Source organism: Leuresthes tenuis, unplaced genomic scaffold, assembly GCF_036924035.1.
Source record: "Leuresthes tenuis unplaced genomic scaffold, fLeuTen1.0.hap1 SCAF_20, whole genome shotgun sequence".
NCBI classification, from domain to species: Eukaryota; Metazoa; Chordata; class Actinopteri; order Atheriniformes; family Atherinopsidae; genus Leuresthes; species Leuresthes tenuis.
The window spans coordinates 1071918-1085474 of record NW_027325374.1 but is presented as its reverse complement, the minus strand read 5'-3'; the positions used below and the strand labels follow the sequence as shown (position 1 = coordinate 1085474).

At 47.8% G+C, this 13557-nt stretch overlaps 1 protein-coding gene across 4 annotated transcripts; it reads left to right on the top strand.

Annotated features, from left to right (window-relative positions):
* The first annotated feature begins 136 nt into the window (after positions 1 to 136).
* On the top strand, positions 137 to 13557 carry hlfb (HLF transcription factor, PAR bZIP family member b). Of its 4 annotated transcripts, none has more exons than XM_072373768.1 (4): positions 137 to 503; positions 4030 to 4380; positions 8822 to 9036; positions 9741 to 13557. In XM_072373768.1, the coding sequence occupies exons 1-4, from the start codon at positions 401 to 403 to the stop codon at positions 9954 to 9956; spliced, it is 885 nt and encodes a 294-aa protein (XP_072229869.1). In that variant the 5' UTR covers positions 137 to 400; the 3' UTR covers positions 9957 to 13557. The 4 variants fall into 4 exon arrangements, with proteins under 4 accessions (XP_072229869.1, XP_072229868.1, XP_072229867.1 ...); XM_072373767.1 differs by having other exon boundaries at positions 9738 to 13557; XM_072373766.1 differs by having other exon boundaries at positions 138 to 503; positions 8819 to 9036.

Sequence of the window (13557 nt, the reverse complement as noted above, 5' to 3'; positions counted from 1 at the left end):
GTTAATTTCCTTAAAACTGCAGTTTAGTTCCAGCATCACAGCTCAGTGGCCGGTAAATGCGCGCGTGTCTGTGCGCGCGCTTGTACGTGTGTGTGCGCGTGTGGAGAGGCGGGTGCCTGGCTCGCTGGTTGACGTCAGCAGTCCTCAGTTGTCACACATGGGATCGGGTCTCGGTCTGTCAGCATCCTCCCGCTCAGGCACCGCCGCACGCGCCCGCAGCACGAACTTGGCGTTAATTCTCGCGCTGTTGATCCTGAGCTGTGTTTCGCACTTTCCTGGCGTGGCTGTCCATGTTCTGCAGAGATCCCGACGCCGCCGCTGACAGGTCGCTTCTCGCTCCGGTATCTGCGGCTGCCTCGTCTCTTCTCGGCCGTTTCTCCGGTTGGAGCGCGGACGCGTGATGGAGAAGATGTCCCGACACCCCGGGTTTCTCCGGCCGGCGACGCACGGAGTGCTGAAGTCCCTGCTGGAGAACCCGATGAAGCTGCCGCTGCATCATGAAGGTGAAGCCTGACTCCGGTCTTTCTGTCTTCCTGCTTCCTTTGAGAGTTTTAAAATGATTGCTGAGGAATCCGCTGCAGCTCTGAGCCTCTCTGTAAGCATGAAATATGTCTCCGATCAACTCCTGCAGGCTCAAAGTTTCCCTTCCAGGCAGTCAGGGCAGTCTGAGTGCAGATAAAGCCAGATCCTCAGAATAATCATTCATTTTCTCTCCATCCTGACATTAGGAGGCTAAAGTATCTGTCCTTTAAGTCCTTTAATGTCTGACATTATGGGATCAGCCTGTTGGAAAAATCAAACCAATGAATCAAACAGTTACTGAGATGAGTTGTTTCCATCTGAATAATCTTCACCTGTTCTGTTCACTTTGACTCAGTTGACTTAAAGGATAAAACATGTTGTGTTTAAAGGACATGAGAAGAACCAAAGCACAGCAGGGTGTCCTGCCTGCCTTCACCAGGCGCTCCGCACGGCTCAAACGTGGCTCTCAGAGCTCATAAACCCGTTGGTTCTGTGCAGTTTTTACTCGTTTTTCTATCTCCTGAAAAGGTGGCTGTTCTGAGACAGTAAAACTAAAGCATTAAGAGGTCAAATGAAAGGTTTGTGATGAACTCTGACTGAGTCCAGCTGTCACACACTCAGACAGAGCGTAAACAGTATTGATTCTCGTCTGTGGGCGGGTCAGAGGTCAGAGGTCAGCCCCTGGAGCTGATGAAGCTCTGCTGATGTTAAACAGGCTTTATGTTCAGAACCTTCTGTGTTCTGTTACACTTTCACTGGAGCATCTTTACACGATTCCCAGTTCAGGAAAGTCCTTTTTTATCTGCTACTTCCCCTTTATGCAGCTCAGAAGGTGAAACTGTCAGAAACAAGCGTCCCCCGTCCATCCTTCTTTTGATTGGCTGGCTTCAGGAAGCCCGCTCTGGTCTGCACCCAGTGATGGTGGGTGAACTATCATATTCCCTCTTTGTTCTGACACAGTCAGACAACCAGTGCTGGTTCTAAGCTGGTTCTAAGCTGGTTCTAAGCTGGTTCAGTGCTGGTTCTAAGCTGGTTCAGTGCTGGTTCTAAGCTGGTTCTAAGCTGGTTCTAAGCTGGTTCTAAGCTGGTTCTAAACTGGTTCTAAGCTGGTTCTAAGCTGGTTCTAAGATGGTTCCAAGCTGGTTCTAAGCTGGTTCTAAGATGGTTCCAAGCTGGTTCAGTGCTGGTTCTAAGCTGGTTCTAAGATGGTTCAGTGCTGGTTCAGTGCTGGTTCTAAGCTGGTTCTAAGCTGGTTCTAAGCTGGTTCTAAGCTGGTTCTAAGATGGTTCCAAGCTGGTTCTAAGCTGGTTCAGTGGTGGTTCTAAGCTGGTTCTAAGCTGGTTCTAAGCTGGTTCAGTGGTGGTTCTAAGCTGGTTTTAAGGTGGTTCTAAGCTGGTTCTAAACTGGTTCTAAGCTGGTTCTAAACTGGTTCTAAGCTGGTTCTAAGATGGTTCTAAACTGGTTCTAAGATGGTTCTAAGCTGGTTCTAAGATGGTTCTAAGATGGTTCTAAGCTGGTTCTAAACTGGTTCTAAGCTGGTTCTAAGATGGTTCTAAACTGGTTCTAAGATGGTTCTAAGCTGGTTCTAAGCTGGTTCTAAGCTGGTTCCAAGCTGGTTCAGTGCTGGTTCTAAGCTGGTTCTAAGCTGGTTCTAAGCTGGTTCTAAGCTGGTTCTAAACTGGTTCTAAGCTGGTTCTAAGCTGGTTCTAAGATGGTTCCAAGCTGGTTCTAAGCTGGTTCTAAGATGGTTCTAAGCTGGTTCAGTGGTGGTTCTAAGCTGGTTCAGTGCTGGTTCAGTGGTGGTTCTAAGCTGGTTCAGTGCTGGTTCCAAGCTGGTTCTAAGATGGTTCTAAGCTGGTTCCAAGCTGGTTCTAAGCTGGTTCTAAGATGGTTCAGTGCTGGTTCAGTGCTGGTTCTAAGCTGGTTCTAAGCTGGTTCTAAGCTGGTTCTAAGCTGGTTCTAAGATGGTTCCAAGCTGGTTCTAAGCTGGTTCAGTGGTGGTTCTAAGCTGGTTCTAAGCTGGTTCTAAGCTGGTTCAGTGGTGGTTCTAAGCTGGTTTTAAGGTGGTTCTAAGCTGGTTCTAAACTGGTTCTAAGCTGGTTCTAAACTGGTTCTAAGCTGGTTCTAAGATGGTTCTAAACTGGTTCTAAGATGGTTCTAAGCTGGTTCTAAGATGGTTCTAAGATGGTTCTAAGCTGGTTCTAAACTGGTTCTAAGCTGGTTCTAAGATGGTTCTAAACTGGTTCTAAGATGGTTCTAAGCTGGTTCTAAGCTGGTTCAGTGCTGGTTCTAAGCTGGTTCAGTGCTGGTTCAGTGCTGGTTCAGTGCTGGTTCTAAGCTGGTTCTAAGATGGTTCTAAGCTGGTTCTAAGCTGGTTCTAAGCTGGTTCTAGCCTTATATATTCAGAATTTCTGCAGAGACACATTTTGTCTTCATAAAAACAAGAAAAGATGCTGGTGTTTGTCTCTTTTTTCTGACGTCACCAGTTGAGTTTTCTAAGACGAACCGTTTTATGAACGCCGATCCAAACGTGATCTGCGCCTGTCGCTTCGAGCAGGATCTGTAAACGCCAGCTGACACTCTTAAAGCGTTTCTGTGTGAATGTTGAGCTGCAGACAGGGATTGAGCTGCTCTGAGGGCGCTTTGGGCAGCTTTTACAGCGGCAGAGCTCTGAGCTAATGCTCCTGATCCATGTTTCCCTTATTTATTGTTCACTGATTCTGTGGTTTTGGTCTCCTCCACCCGCCCTGACCCCAGCAGTCCTTGCTCTGAAACAGCAAAGTGTAGCTGGTCAGTTATTTTGGTGCTCTGTAGTATTTGCTCATTAACAGGCAGCCTGAGAAGCTGAGCACCGTAACACAGATGCAGGGTTGTTGCAGTTTTCCTGCATGTTGGAGTTCTTAGATAGCAATAGATCCGCTGTCAGCTGATGAAGTTTTGCAGCTTGTGTGAATTATTCCTTATTTTCCTGAATATGAGGCCTGAAAAGTCGGATTCCCGTCCCAACAGTCCTGTGGTCTCACCTCTTTATCCTCCGTGGGATCGTGACACCTCCCAGTCTGCCTGACCACACCTCAGGGAGCTCTGAAGCCTCTCTGTTGCTGTGATAAACATGTTAAACGTGTTCCTCTGCTTATCTCGTTATTATGCTGAAGAAAATGAGTGGAACTAAGTAATTTTAACCCAAAGAAAAAGGCCAGAGACAGATGACCGGCTCGTTTCTACATTATATTATATATATATACTGGATCTTGTAGATTTGTTCACGTTTTATTCACCTGCTCGAGTGCAGAGACGTAAATTAACACATGAAACATGAATGAATGATGAAACTGATTTCTTGGAAAGCATAAGAAGCTAAATTTACAGACATGACAGACAATCTGAATTTAACACCTCTAAAATCCTCAGAAGGGGTCCTTAAATCAGGACTAATGCTGAAGATCTGGAGGTCCACAGTGATGTGAAGGGAGGTTTTCTTCTGACTGAACTCTTCTTCTTCTGCAGCTTTCAGTAAGGAGAAGGAGAAGAACCTGGAGGAGGAGCGCAGTGCCCCCCAGTCGGCCTTCCTGGGCCCCACGCTGTGGGACAAAACCCTCACCTACGATGGAGACACCTTCCAGCTGGAGTACATGGACCTGGAAGAGTTCCTGTCCGAGAACGGCATCCCGTCCAGCCCCTCTCAGCACCACCACGACCAGCACCAAGCACACGCTGCTCCACGCCAGCCGCCCATAATGGCCCCGCCCACGCCCGCTCAGGCGCCCTCGGTGATGGACCTCAGCAACCACGCCTCCACCTCTGCACACACGACCGTCATCTCCCCGAACTGCCTGCACAGCAGCCCGGCGAGAGCAGGTAACTCCCTCAGTGTTTCAGTCTTTAAGCAGTTTACTGATCATCCACTTCATTTGGGTCCATATCTAATCAATTTAGTTCTTTCTGTTCTGAACAGAACTGATGAAGAAAATAATCCTTTTCATTTGGAGCCGCTTAATTTCCAATATCATTAGTTCTAAAAAGAGGCTTTTCCACAAAGGATCCATGAGAGGAATCAGTTGTGATGGATACAGCCGCTACCTCGGCCTCTCAAAGAAGACATTTAATGCCTTTAGGGATAATCTGATTAAAGAAAGGAAGCAAAGTGAGGCCTTTAGATAACCTTTAACCTTTAGATAAAGCAGCGTATCATCAGCATAGCAGTGGGAGCTTGCATTTAGTGTAGAAGATTTCACCAAATGAGCTAAAGAAACATGAGGAGCTATAATAAGATAAGATGTTCCCTAAAGAACGCCACAACGGACCGGGATGAGGTCCGGTCTGAGGTCCGGTCTGAGGTCCGGTCTGAGGTCCGGTCTGAGGTCCGGTCTGAGGTCCGGTCTGAGGTCCGGGATGAGGTCCGGTCTGAGGTCCGGTCTGAGGTCCGGTCTGAGCGGTATCAGTTGGAGGTTCTACTCTATAAGCATGTTTAGCATCATAATATAATGCAGGTTGTACATTAAACTGTTGAGCAGTCACTCAGCGCCTCTGAACCAGCAGCAGGTCAACAGGAAGGAGGTCCAACAGAACCTCTTTCATTAGTCACCAGAAGCAGTTCTGAAACAAAAGGAAGCAGCTGATTGGAGCCTCCTCAGTATTCAGCGGTGATGGAGGAGCAGGAAGCCGGCTGCAGGTGGTCGGACATCAGGTCTGATCGAGTTTGTCTCTTTAACTGCTGTTTATTTGCCTCAGAGTTACTGATCAGAACTGATTGGACTGAACTGGATGGACTCTGTAGATCCATTACTAACCCAAACTCAGCAGTCCTCCAAAGATGGAGCAGTTGGGTTCATTTGCTGCTCAGGTTCGATCTTTGCTGGTAAAACAGTTGCTTCAGAGCTTTCAGATTAAACTGAAGTGTCAGAATGTAATCATCATAACTTTGAGTTATTTCACAGCTCAGAGGAAAAAGGTGTCACACCTGCTCTGATAAAGATGACTTTCTTTCATTTCTTCACATGAGACAGAGGGACAATCACCTGTTTGAGGATTATTTCCCTGTTTACTCACAAAGTTCACAGCCGTGACCTCAGTGTGACCAGAACAGGTGGGGGGTGCAAAGGTGAGGTGACCTCAGGTGTGTCAGGTGCAGAGTTCAGATGTGACCTCACAGATGATCATGTGACCTCCCGCTGAGGAGCAACGCCAAGACTGGCTGGTTTGTGTTCGGGAAGAGAAACGTTCTGGTCTCAGCTGCTCATTTTCTAACGTAAAGAGAAGAACTTTAACTTTAACTAAAGAAAACAAGCTGTGTGCATATGTGTGTGTGTGTGTGTGTGTGTGTGTGTGTGTGTCTGTGTGTGTGTGTGTGTGTCTGTGTGTGTGTGTGTGTGTGTGTGTGTGTGTTTTAAGGACATAGTGTTCCTGCAGAAGTAGGCCAGGGGGCGGCACCTCTGACATCCACACGTTTCCAGCAGCGTGTTTACATTCATATCAACTACACACAGTGTGTGTGTGTGTGTGTGTGTGTGTGCACGTGATGCTGGTCCTGGATCAGAGCAGCAGAAAGTTCATCTTTCAACTCTGAAGCTGAACGTACAGAGTTTTTTCTCAGTTCTCAGCAGCTTTAAAGTGAATCTCTGCTCTGAGCTCCTTTATTCTCCAACACAGCCTGAACCCTCTGAGACAAGCTTTCTGTCATTTCTTTAAGGAGTCTTCAGGAATAGTTCTCCAGGCTTCTTGAAGGACATCCCAAAGCTCTTCTTTGGATGTGGGCTGCCTTTTGTTCCGTTCTCTGTCAGATGATCCCACACTGCTTCAATAATGTTGAGGTCCGGGCTCTGGGGAGGATTCATCCCTCCATAAGACCTGTTGCCACTGATTTTCAGTCCACTTCTTGTGTCCTTTGGCACAGCTCAGCCTTTTCTCCCTGTTTCCCTTCCTTAAGAACGGCTTCTTGACAGCCACCCTTCCATGGAGCCCATTTCTGATGAGGCTTGGGCCAACAGCAGATGGATCAGCTGAAGGTCCAGATGCATCTCTCAGGTCCTGTCAGGTCACAGCTGGATTTTTTCCTCTTTCTTAAGGACATCACTTTCAGATCCTGTTCATCTGCTGGAGATAGTTTTTTAGGCCTGACACTTCTTCTTTTGTCCTCCACTTGTCCAGTTTCCTCAAATGTTTTAAGGACACACTGCACACCATGCTGAGATATGCCAAGTTTTCAGCTAATAGCTCTTTGGGAATCACCTTGTTGCTGCAGAAATCCTATTTTCTGTCTGTCAAACTGTGTTTTCTTTGCTGTTTTTCATAGATGCAGCTAAAGAAATGGGAACAAATGATGTGTCTCTGTGACAGGCTGCTGGTAACAAAGTGCCTAAAGATCCAGTTTAAAATGGCTTCTTTGCTAAGTTGTCTGTTCTGTGTCGACACAACACTGGTTCATCCCTTGAGTTAGGAGCCTTTTTTCTGCCTGAATGGGTCAAAGGTCAGAGTTCAGTGGCTGAACAAAGAAAAAACACATTCTGTTATCACTTTCAGATCCTGTGGTCAAAGATTGTGAGAAATAACAAAATGAGTCTTAAATGCTCCGAAATAAACTGGAACGAACAAAAACCAAATCACAAGAATTTGTCTGAAACTCGACATCAGATGTAAAAATGAACTCTGGTTTGTTCTCACAGGTCACGAGTCTTTTCACAGAGTAGATTCCTGTCAGCAGATTCTGCTGCTCTCTCGTCTAAAAATAGCAAAGTAATCTACGAAAATAATCTGGAATATTTGTTTTCCCACACGGCCTCCTGGGTGTGATAAGAAAGCAGGAAGCAGCCGATAGGGGAGAAACTCCCTGCTGGTGCAGCCCTGCAGAGCCCAGAGGCTTCCTCCACCTGCCTCCACCCTCAGAGGCTTCCTCCACCTGCCTCCACCCTCAGAGGCTTCCTCCACCTGCCTCCACCTGCCTCCACCCTCAGAGGCTTCCTCCACCTGCATCCACCCTCAGAGGCTTCCTCCACCTGCCTCCACCCTCAGAGGCTTCCTCCACCTGCCTCCACCTGCCTCCACCCTCAGAGGCTTCCTCCACCTTCCTCCACCTGCATCCACCTGCCTCCACCTGCATCCACCCGGCCTCTCGGGTCAGGCTGTCTGCAGCCTCACACCGAAGCAAAGGGACCAGCCGTGAGAGGAAAGAACCGGCTGCTCTGAAAGGAGCTCTGGAAAAGGTCCATTTAGAGCCAGCTGAAAGTTTCAGGCCTATTCTTTGAGCTTCAGCAGCACCAGAACCAACTGTTAGCCCAGAAAACTGGGTCCAGACCAGCACCAAAGGGAAGAAAGGTCCAACGTGATTATTTTAGGACGGCTGTTCTGTGCTGGATGGAGAAATGAGGCCGATCTTCTCCGGCTTCAGCTGCAGTCAAACCTTTAAACTTAAAGAAAAAATCTGCTTTTCTCTCAGATATATGATTGAAATTAATTAGATGTTCTATTTCAGATTCAAATAATGAGCAGAAACAGCAACACAGAATGAATCCTAACAGGTAAAATCCAGATGTTTCCATAAGAGAAAGATGACCTTCACAGGTTTATTTGAATTCATTATTCTTGATAACTGAGATTATTTCTGAGGTGAAGCATCTGAAATAGAACTTAACACGAATAAAACCAGCCTCACACAAACTTTCAGCTTCTCAGGAGACAGAAACCATCAAATCTTCCACTTTTATTGTAAGTTATTGAAACTTCGCTCCGACTCTGAAGGAGAGTTAGTTTCCACACACCAACGAAGAAGAAGGCTGTGACTGAGGCTGCTTCTTCTTTCTGCCACCAACGGGCTTCCGTAGCAGCTGTGAAACATCAGTACAAAGTGAGGTGGAAAGGAAGCAAAATGAAAGATAAACAGAGTGAATCTGGATAAGATTAAAAGTGGCTGCATACCGTAAATCAGCTGCTGACCGCAGCCCTGCCTTCATACTCTGCTCCTCATCTAATGTTCTGAGCCAATCAGCTCTCAGCAGACAGACCGAACTGTAGGTCAGGGAAAGAAATGAAAGATCCGAAAGGTTCTGAGATGCTCTTGTTGTCCAGGAAACACTTTTTAAAATGATGCAATAGTTTGTCTCAGAGATGAAAACAGATAAATAAAACCGCTTCTGGGAGTTTGTCGCCACCTGGTGGCTGCATCTCCGCACTGCAGCTCAGACAGAAGGAAATACTGTGAAGCGTGTTGATGGTTCTGATCAGGATTCTGGGTTTGAAATATTCGGACCTCCGTCAGTCCAAGCTTCCACCCTCAGCTCTAACCTTCCTCTTCCTCCTCCAGCAGGCTTTCCAAGCTCCAGAAACACTCCCAGCCCCATCGACCCAGACTCCATCCAGGTTCCGGTCGGCTATGAGCCGGACCCAGCGGACCTGGCTCTGTCCAGCGTGCCGGGTCAAGAGATGTTCGATCCACGCAAGCGCAAGTTCTCTGCCGAGGAGCTGAAGCCGCAGCCCATGATCAAGAAGGCGCGCAAGATCTTCATCCCGAATGACCTGAAGGTAATTTGGAGCCGGTTCTGACAAACGGGTCTTTTCTCTTGTTCTTCTTTGTGACCCGTGCGGTTTGGTACCAGCTGGTTCACCGTCAGAATAAAGCAAAGATCGTTAAAGAGGACTAAAACTGAACCTGATGCCTGGATCAGCTGTACGAACAGAACCGGCCCCGACAGCAGACACATCTGGACACTTGTTGCTCAGTTACGTCATGAATCAGCCTTCACACAGGTGGGGCCGTAAAAACCTTAAAAATGTGAACTTCAGTAAAAACATTCATCATTTTGTCTCTGGAAAAAGAAGCACAGTCGGTATAAATCTAGTTTTCCAGTCTGGGAGAAGCCTCCAGTGTCATTTCTGTCGCCTGAGAGACGAAACTCAGGGAAAAATAGATGAAATCTAAAGATGTGATTCATACCAGGACAGGTGTTGTATGTATTATTACCTGCATTATTTGCATAGAATAAGTGGAATTAAAGTCTCATTTTTTAATAAAGACATTTTCATTTAACTGTATCAACTCGTTTATATTTACACATAGATATTAATCTGCTCCTCATTATAAGTATCTGCAGATAAACATATAAACAGGAAACAGCTGCAGTGATTCACTGAAACATGAATATAAATACTCTGGGGAGGATTCATCCCTCCATCAGTCTGAAATTAATGTGCGTCCCTCTCTTTCTGCCTCGTTTCTTCTCGAGCAGGATGACAAATACTGGGCCCGGCGCCGGAAGAACAACTTGGCAGCCAAGCGGTCCCGTGATGCTCGGCGGCTGAAGGAGAACCAGATCGCCATCCGAGCCGGTTTCCTGGAGAAGGAGAACGGCGCCCTGAGGCTGGAGGTGGCCGACCTGAGGAAGGAGCTCGGGCGCAGCAAGAACATCCTGGCCAAGTACGAGGCGCAGCACGGGCCGCTGTGAGCGAGCGAGCGAGCACGCACGCACGCACGCACGCACGCACGCACGCACACCTGCACATGCATTCAGAGACACACACACCAGCGACCCTCACCTCACGCTCCACAGCTCGACTCGCACCAGGCACCACAACCTGTTTCAGTCTGGGCCTCCCAGCTGTCACCTGTTTCTATGGCAACGGCAGTCTCTACCTGCTGTAACACACGCACACGCGTGCAGCTTGGACATCCATTTGACTCCTCACAGACTGCTTGGACACCACCAGTGACCCCTCCTCCTCCTCATCGTCATCTCGCCACAGACTCCGCCCCTGCAGGTGTGCTCTCACAGTGCACCTGTTCGCATGCACACGCCTCATGCACTGCCCCTGATGACTTTGCACGTGAGTGTGCCCGCCCCCTCTGCCCTCCCATTGGTCCACCTGGGGAGGGGCTTCGGCACCTTCTGCCAGCTCGTTTTTTGGGGGGGAGGGGCTTCAACATCTTCTGCCAGCTTGTTTTTTGGGGGGGAGGGGCTTCGACATCTTCTGCTAGCTTGTTTTTTGGGGGGGAGGGGCTTCGACATCTTCTGCTAGCTTGTTTTTTTGGGGGGAGGGGCTTCGACATCTTCTGCCAGCTCGTTTTTTTGGGGGAGGGGCTTCGACATCTTCTGCTAGCTTGTTTTTTGGGGGGAGGGGCTTCGACATCTTCTGTTAGCTTGTTTTTTTGGGGAGGGGCCTCGACATCTTCTGCCAGCTCGTTTTTTTTGGGGGGAGGGGCTTCGACATTTTCTGCTAGCTTGTTTTTTTGGGGGGAGGGGCTTCGACATTTTCTGCTAGCTTGTTTTTTTGGGGGGAGGGGCTTCGACATCTTCTGCTAGCTTGTTTTTTTGGAGAGGGGCCTCAGCACCTTCTGCTAGCTTGTTTTTTTTTGGGGAGGGGCCTCAGCACCTTCTGCTAGCTTGTTTTTTTGGGGGAGGGGCCTCGGCACCTTCTGCTAGCTTGTTTTTTTGGGGGGAGGGGCCTCGACATCTTCTGTTAGCTTGTTTTTTTGGGGGAGGGGCCTCGGCATCTTCTGCTAGCTTGTTTTTTTTGGGGAGGGGCTTCGACATCTTCTGCTAGCTTGTTTTTTTGGTGGGAGGAGCTTCGACATCTTATGCTAGCTTGTTTTTTTTGGGGAGGGGCTTCGACATCTTCTGCTAGCTTGTTTTTTGGGGGGAGGGGCTTCGACATCTTCTGCTAGCTTGTTTTTTTTGGGGAGGGGCCTCGACATCTTCTGTTAGCTTGTTTTTTTTGGGGAGGGGCCTCGGCATCTTCTGCCAGCTCGTTTTTTTTGGGGAGGGGCCTCGGCACCTTCTGCTAGCTTGTTTTTTTTGGGGGAGGGGCCTCGGCATCTTCTGCCAGCTTGTTTTTTTGGGGGAGGGGCCTCAGCATCTTCTGCTAGCTTGTTGTTTTGGGGAGGGGCCTCGACATCTTCTGCTAGCTTGTTTTTTGGGGGAGGGGCCTCGGCATCTTCTGCTAGCTTGTTTTTTTTTGGGAGGGGCCTCGACACCCTTGTTGGACTGTTTGCTCACTCACGACGGGGCTCGTGGACTGTTTCCGATACTTCTCACACACACAGGCTGCAGACCTGGTTGATAAAGGTGACGACGTCCTTTGGTTCGGTTGCTTGGTTTAATGGTCTGCTGTCCCCTCCTGTTTCTGTCTCTTTGTGTTTATCATAATTTGTACAAATGTTTCTGAATATTGATGCTGTGTTAAAGATAGAAAAGCTGCTGCTTGCTGACGCTGAAACTTAAAGCAACAACACACAGATCAGGTTTGGGACATTTGAAACATCAACAGTTACTTATAGAGCTCCTGAAGTCGTTAATCATGGAGTATTGATCATCTGGGTTGTCTCGATGGTGGGATGATCAGCAAAAGAACACCGACTCCAGCTGTGATCGGGTCTTTAATTCTGTTACACGTGGACAATGTCGTGTTCAAACCGGTTGATTATGTTCCTGACAGAAACCTGAAGCTGTCGCAGGTTCATTCCTCACGGACTGATGAGGATGTGCACGTGATTTCTGCCGTGAGGAGCTGGTTGTGTCGGGCAGCAGCCTGAGTCCTGCTACGCTGTCCATGTGGTCATGTGACAACAGCGTCACACAGAGTCTCAGCCACGTTTCTGTGATGTGTTGCAGGAAAAGAGTTTGTTAGGAACCAGCAGTACTGAAGCGGAGCTTCAAGTCCAAAATAAACAGAGCAGGTTAGTTTTTACCAGGCAGCCAAAGCGGTCAGTCCCCAGGAAGGGGAAAGGAAAGAACTCGGCCTGCTGGAAGCCTCTAAACCGGCCGTACATTTAGCCCAAATTCAGGTCACTGCAATTCGTCTGTAGTCGATCCAAATGCACCGGCCCAACCCTTTGTGGACCGGAGCTGACTCACTGTTAGAACCCAGCCAGGCCTGCTGAGGCTCAGCTGTTCACCTCTAAAGGAAGAGGCCGGTCCATTTGGCTCTGAGGTCAGAACCCAGAGTGACATCACGCCGAAGTTGTTCTGGTTGTTCAGTGACCAGGCTGGTTCTTATCAGGATTATTACAGTGTTCAAACAAACACCACAGCAGTGTGTTCCCTGGGAGAGCAGAGTGCCGTTAAACAGTTTATCGCCTGCAGGTGAGATTCCTGAGTCAGAATTCAGACTTATCCCCACTGAGAACACGGTAAACATATGGAGCTTATCCCCTCTATGAGTCACTCAAAGCAGGCCTGCAGACACTGACCCTGAACCAAATATCCACCGAACGCTTCTGACCCAAAAATAGAACCCAGATTGTGAAGAACATTTGACAAAGATGACTTTCTTGCTTTGAACATTTAAGAAGAAACACATTTTATAAGCTCAGAAGGTGTTTTTTCAAACTCCAACATGTTCTGGTTCTGTTCATGGTGCATCCGAAGGTTCTGAACAGCTTCAGCATGACTTGTTTTTATTGGAGCTCAGAGATGAGTGCGCCCCCTGCTGGTGAACCGAGACATGAATGTATATTTGAACCTGTTGCTGTTGTCTTATTCTGTGGAGTCACTTTAGTGCTCTTCACTGCAGACCAAAAGAATACAGAATATAAAGGATATATTAAAGGTTTTAATGTTTCTACAGAGTTATTCTTGTTTTTTTACAGTCTGTTTCCTACATAGATTTTTCCCGTGTATTTTGGAAAGCCTTTCATAAAAGGAAGCGGAATATCAAACCTTTACATAAGAGATAATATATTACTTATGGGCATTATAGAAATCCTCCGGGGTTCATTTGATGTCTCGTCCTTTCCTTCCTGGTGTAGTTGAAATACCTCAAGCCGCCTCCTCCATCAGGTGCAGGAGACACATCAGCTGGCAGGTTGACACCAGGTCCTGCTCCTCTTTTGGTTTCCATAGATGTTTGTACAGTTTGTATCCGGCCCAGAGGAATGTATTCCCCCAACATGAAGCACTTATTTTTATTTCTATTCCTCTGTTGTTCCTGTCATGGTTTGCTGTGATTCCTTCTTTCTCTCCTGGTGTTCAGTTGTTTCTGTTAGATTCTGTGTCCACCGATGCTTTTTACTTATGTTCCTCATGATCAGAAAAATAAAACAAAGTTTTA

Coding starts and splice junctions, on each gene's coding strand:
- hlfb (XM_072373765.1), top strand. CDS start 401: ATGGAGAAGATGTCCCGACACCCCGGGTTTCTCCGGCCGGCGACGCAC. Junction 504..4,029: donor GCTGCCGCTGCATCATGAAG/GTGAAGCCTGAC, acceptor CTTCTTCTGCAG/CTTTCAGTAAGGAGAAGGAG. Junction 4,381..8,818: donor CAGCAGCCCGGCGAGAGCAG/GTAACTCCCTCA, acceptor TTCCTCCTCCAG/CAGGCTTTCCAAGCTCCAGA.